This window comes from Cyprinodon variegatus, unplaced genomic scaffold (genome assembly GCF_000732505.1).
Source record: "Cyprinodon variegatus isolate N-32 unplaced genomic scaffold, C_variegatus-1.0 Scaffold12, whole genome shotgun sequence".
NCBI classification, from domain to species: domain Eukaryota; kingdom Metazoa; phylum Chordata; class Actinopteri; order Cyprinodontiformes; family Cyprinodontidae; genus Cyprinodon; species Cyprinodon variegatus.
In genome coordinates, this window is record NW_015150465.1 from 1,977,353 (window position 1) to 1,983,169 (window position 5,817).

The following is a 5,817-nucleotide window of genomic DNA, read 5'->3' on the forward strand; positions in this document are numbered from 1 at the left end:
TTTCTTCCCAGAATCCAGTCTTGTGTGGGTTAACCAGAGGGAGGAACTCGTTGGAGGGCGGACAGGTTTTGATTTGGTTTGTTCCTGAGGCACTATGGAGCTGACTGTCACTTGGAATCCAGGAGGTCTTGAACGGAACTTGTGGAGGTTAATCCCCTGCTCAGTGTGAGACTCAAGCAATCCTTCCAGGGGAAGAAGGCCAAAAACATCAACATACTCTGGCTGCCTCCTACAGTTCAATACATGAATGTTAAGTTTATTTGCTTCTCTAAATCATCTTTTGGTGTGTTTTCGACATGGTTGTATATCTCCATGTGTGTTTGTGTTGTTCTCTAAAAGACTGGTGACATGTCTAGGTTGTACCCCTCCTGTCACCCATAGACTGCCGCAGATAGCCACCGGCTCTACTGTGACACTGACAGATAAGTGGGAGAAGATGGATGGAGGACTGCCAATCTGGATATAATTTTCAAAATGTAGTGAGAACATTTAAACAGTGTAGAATATCCTCCTGTTGTTATTTGTTATAACAATGCAAACCTCATTTTAACCCAGTTGAAAAACAGGACCACTATGTTAAGGTATCAGGCTCATTTGCACTAGCTTGTTGTTTTTTGTTGTTGTTTTTTTTTCAATCTTAGACGAGTTTCTTTGTCTTTTACAGCCAGATATTCAGCTGGGTTCTACATTTAATCTATTGTGATCAACGGCAGAATGTTGACATACCAAACTCAGTTTACCTACCAATTAGTGCAACATTAACGACAGTCCTCTTTTTTTGCATGAAAAGCCTTAACATCAATGCTTTTGGGTCTGATCTTCACAAGGTCTGTGTGTCTTGAACAAATACAAACATGTTTGTACCGCAGTAAGTGCATTGCAAGGGGTACATTCTCAGGTAATAAAATAAGAATTATACTTCGAAAAACTTAGTATACACAGGGTGTATACAAAAAGAGTGTATACACAGTGTGTATATACAATGTAATTACGTTGCTTACAGCTTACAACAGTGAAATGAAATTGCCATAAAAGTACAGCAGTAATCAGAATGTAAACAGTGTATAAGAAAAGGAAACCAGTTTAAAAATGCAAAAGGGCATTAATATGAAAAGGTGCAGTGCATTGCAAAATAAATATAGTGCAAATTTAAAAAGGGATCTGTTTTGCTTTATGAGGACCTAACTAAGTACGTTTTTCTTCTATGTCTGAGTTCCCCCTAAGCTTTCACACGTCAAATCCAAGCAAAGGAACAGACTGGATTTGGTGAGCAGCATAGTAACAGTGGTTTTCCACATCTGAGCTCATCTAAGAAAGCTCAGCTGAAATGAATGTTGAAACAAAGTAAAAAAAAAATGAAGTGAGACTGACTCTAATTTTTTTCTGTATTGTGTTCCCAATTCCTCAAGTCGAAATGTAATTAATTACTAGATTATTATAGACTGAGAAGAGGTCCATTTTTATAAAGGTAGATTTATAGTTGGATGTTACTTTGCATTTCAGGCAAAGTATTTATTCTGTTTTTTATTTCAGTTGGAAAAAATATCATGCCATGAAGTTAAAAACATTTTTCTCTGTAAGCAGTGTTTTCTTTCTCAGTGAATAAATGACTGCTCTGTCTGGACTGCTCGCTCCACTCCCCCATTCAAATTTTCTCATAACCAGTATAAGGAAGGCTTGTTGTGTGTGAGTGTCCAATCAGAAGCAATTTCTGCCGACTGCGATCAGCTCATAGCCCAAAGCACTGTCCATCATTATGTTGAGAAACACATGCCTGCAGAGAAATGCATCCCCTGCTCAAAGTTAGAGGGAAGGTGTTGTGTTAGAACATGAGCTAAATAAGCCTAAATGTTTATTTGTAGTCACTAAATATACCAGTTGTTGTCTCATATGAAAGATCGTTCACATTGGTTTTTGAAAAAAAAAAATGTTTATCAGTGTATTGGCCCAAGGGGTAATTATTTATAATTTCTTGCCTTGTATTTTAAACCTTATAAAGGGATCTTGTTCTGAAATTGTTGTTTCTTAGACACTCAATAATTTTTAAGATCAATGAAAAAAGCTCTTTTATTTGTTGAAATTAGAAGCAGAAGGCTAAATAATATGGCAACTACACTGCAATGCATGTATTATGCAGTAAAAAGTGTAAACCACTGCCACCATCTAAAGGATTAGTTGGCTGTTGCCAATGTTGTCCCAGTTCATAGTTAAAAAGAAAAAGCTCAAAGTATAGTTCACACAGATAAAAATGAACTAGCTCAAGTTCATATCATGCAACTTAGGCAGATTCGCTATTTAAGGGCTGAGAGGTCCACTCGCCCTGATTATAAGATGACCCCAGATTTTCATTTCCAACAAAAAAATCTTGTAGCATATTTTGGCCAATACGGCAAGTAAAAAAGATAAACATGGTTTGATCAAATTTTGCCAGACTCCTCTGAGCACGTCAGACAAGCTGTTTAATAAAGAAAATGTAAAAAACATCAAATTGTCTCAGAAAAGTCATAAAAAATGTTTTATAGATTTGTATTAGCATTCTTTAGTGATTTAAGGATATAAATTAGCACCATGATTAAATTATTTATGGCAACCTGGAAGAATATTTGGTTGAATATGTGCAAATTAGCTGATGGTATGGATCGTGCTTCTGGTACGGATCGGGGAGTGACACCGTTGTGACAACAAATCCCATAATACTCTGCGTTGAGAGCTCTCTTTTCAAAGCAATCTGGGATATATCTGCTTGTCTAGTTACCATGGATGTTCTACTTTTCAAGGTGCATTGTGGGAAATTTCGAGTCCACTACTTTTTCATCCACTAGATGTTCGGACACTCATCTACACACATCATACAGCCTGGGTGTTGCATCCCCACATCTTCTACAGGTGCAACATCCATGTGCATATCTAAATATTTACCACATGCAAAGTGATTTTCAAAATTAGAGAGATAACTGCAGCATCAGTTTCTGCAACTTTTTTAGTACTTCAGGTGCAAAATTACAAACATATCTGCAGTCATTTTTGCCTCAAAGAAGGCATTGGCAGAGAGCGTTTCTCTGTACTGTACATGGAAACATATCTGGATTGTGAGAAATAATAACAGCAGAAAAATATTAGCAGAGACAACATTTCTATGCAGGCTGACAACAAATTGATGCAGTGGGATGCAGGGGCTGACCTAGAAGATGGGCCAGGGGTGGCCAATGGGGGAAGCCATGGCCACCACTACTGAGTGAACTTGTTGTTCCCATTGGAATATTCTTTACCACCAAAACAAATACTTCCCTCTTAAAATAAAGTGTATAATGAGTGATATTCTCAAGTATAAAGTCCTAACTAATTAGATTTTCAGATTGTTAGTATGTTAATCATAAACTGACAACAAAGTTGCAACAATTTTATAATTATTCACATCAATATACCATCACTTTAAATCAGAAACATGGAATTCATGCCATTTTTCAACATATTCTCATTATCAGTGTGTATGAAATCGTACGAAAAGTTATGCACACTATTTCGTACGTTTTGGACTTTTTTCCTCAAAAAACCACATCAGTGCGCATGCGCTGGCAGACAGAAAAAAAAAGCAGATCCGCGGACGGACGTAAAATTGGGAAAAACAGTGCAATCATCACTTATTCATGTCTCTAACTACGTTGCTTGCTGTTTTATATCTTAGGGTTAGGGCCAGGGTTAGGGCTAATTGTAATTTATATTCTATATTCATGAATGGTGCTTCAGATGCGCATGCACGTACGACGAAAAAAATGTCCAAAACGTACGAAATTATGGTCCATAACTTTTCGTACGATTTCATGCGCACTCATAATGAGAATAGGTTGCCTTTTTCAGAACTTGCTCTCTGTATTTTATGTGGAGAAGAAGATATGTGCTTCTGAAATAAACTAGGATTCTTCTATGAAACATTAAAGAGGAAAGAAAACTACTGCTTAACTCATCCAATGTGTGCATAATGCAGAACTATATGTGATTAAGACAACAAAGATTCCTAAATATAAAAGGGATTCATAAAATGTGGTCAATCTTACTGATTTATAATTATCATTATTACATCTATCTTCATGCTTGTTGAACATGCAATCTGCTAATTTGAATGGATGGAACCTAATTGATTTGTACATTTTAGCATTTGTGCAACAATCTTTGTAGGTCACCTGCCACATGCCCATTCATTGCACATACTAAGATAAATCCCACATGCAATTCAGAGTTTAAGATCTATAAGTGATTGTTGGATTTATAAAACCTAGCAATCTCTGTTCAAGCTTAAATTAAAATCATTTAGATTTTCACGTACCGGTAGTTGTGTAATAATTAACATTGTTAAAATTTGAATGTGCTGAAGGAAAACCCTCTAACAAACCTTCTAATTTCAAACACCATATTCACACGTTACTGAAAAACCAGTGATGGGACTGGAAATGTTTTTTTAAAGGCTGAACAAGGTATTGTAAGTTTTCTATTATTTTCTAATATTCCAACACATTTAAAAAGTTATATGATAATGTATACATCTTTAATCCATTGACAAGGTTTTCACAATCAGTTACTTACAAATAAATGAATGATGATAAGGATAATTGCAGCTCCTCTATGACTAATTGCATTAAATGTCACCAGGTCTTTTGAGAGGTTAAGATTGTCCTGGTCCTTTAAATGAAGAAAAAATGGAGAAGCGGCTGTTAAGGCCACCACTAACTCAGTGTTATGAATAGGTTGGTTATCTTATAGCAATATCTGAATAACTTCAAATTAATGCCAAACATTTGCACATCAATCTACTTTTATATAGAACAGATACATTATTCAGGTTATAACAAATACATCTGAATATATTTTTCTACTCTTTCTACAAAGCAGTTCAGATAAGTGCTCAGATGGACCCAAATATATACAGCTGATATTTAATATGCAGTAACAATGAGCTCGAATCACTTATTCCATTCTAAGAAAATTAGAACCAGAAACAGGATGACTACTATGACGTAAATAAAAAAGAAGGTTTTGTCGACTTTTAATGCCAGTTTGGTCCAGTAGTCACATATCTGCTCTTCTTTCTTGGACTTGAAGAGCTGAGTTAAACTCTTCTCCATCGCCCTCAGTTCATCTGAAAGCCTCTCCAGGGTGTAACAGTCCCCCAACAGTTTGCTGTCCCTGTCCTGAAAAAGGTGGGTCAGCAAATCAGTTAACAGAAGCAAGGGATGTTTTTTTGTACTTAAATTTTGTCCACACTCATTATGACTAGATGCTTACCTCCTTGGCACCAGGCAGCATTTCACCATTTTCACTAGAAGACATATTGTATATAAAACCCCCTTGAGTCCAATCATTTGTGTCTGAAAGACAGTTTTTAAAATTAGTTGGTATTAGTTACATACCAGCAATGAAATACTATATAGCAGCATTAGGATCACATTAAATTTTAAAAGTTCCAGAGTAGTTGAACACACTTTTCTTTTTATCCCATAGTTATATAATCAAATTGCATTTTGCTGTCTTTACAATCATTGATAACCCAAAAAAACGATCCTGTATAATAGGAGCCGTTTATAGAATGCTTTGACATAATAGTTAATGTCTGAGTATTAGACTGTATTTAGTAAAATAGTTCAGAATTACAGTATTTCTTATTTATATCCCATATTCCACTTGCTTTTCCATATTTAATGCTTAGATAGTTATTATTTTAACCATTTTTTAAACAAATGTTACTTGTTACTCTTGGCTTCGGTTGGCTACGTCATGTGCGCAGTCCAGTGCAGATCATTGGCTCCATCCACATCTAGTGAA

The 5,817-nt window shown here is 35.8% G+C and overlaps 1 protein-coding gene across 1 annotated transcript in view; it reads right to left on the minus strand.

Annotated features, from left to right (window-relative positions):
* Positions 1–3,657: 3,657 nt before the first annotated feature.
* The window catches only part of LOC107089291 (5-hydroxytryptamine receptor 3A-like), an 11,493-nt gene continuing 9,333 nt past the window's right edge, over positions 3,658–5,817 (minus strand). The window contains exons 9-10 of the mRNA XM_015381993.1: positions 5,281–5,363; positions 3,658–5,186 (exon numbers count right to left, since the gene is read on the minus strand). Of these exons, the coding sequence (XP_015237479.1) occupies positions 4,959–5,186; positions 5,281–5,363 (311 nt within the window). The 3' untranslated portion in view covers positions 3,658–4,958. The remainder of the gene's footprint in view (positions 5,187–5,280; positions 5,364–5,817) is intronic.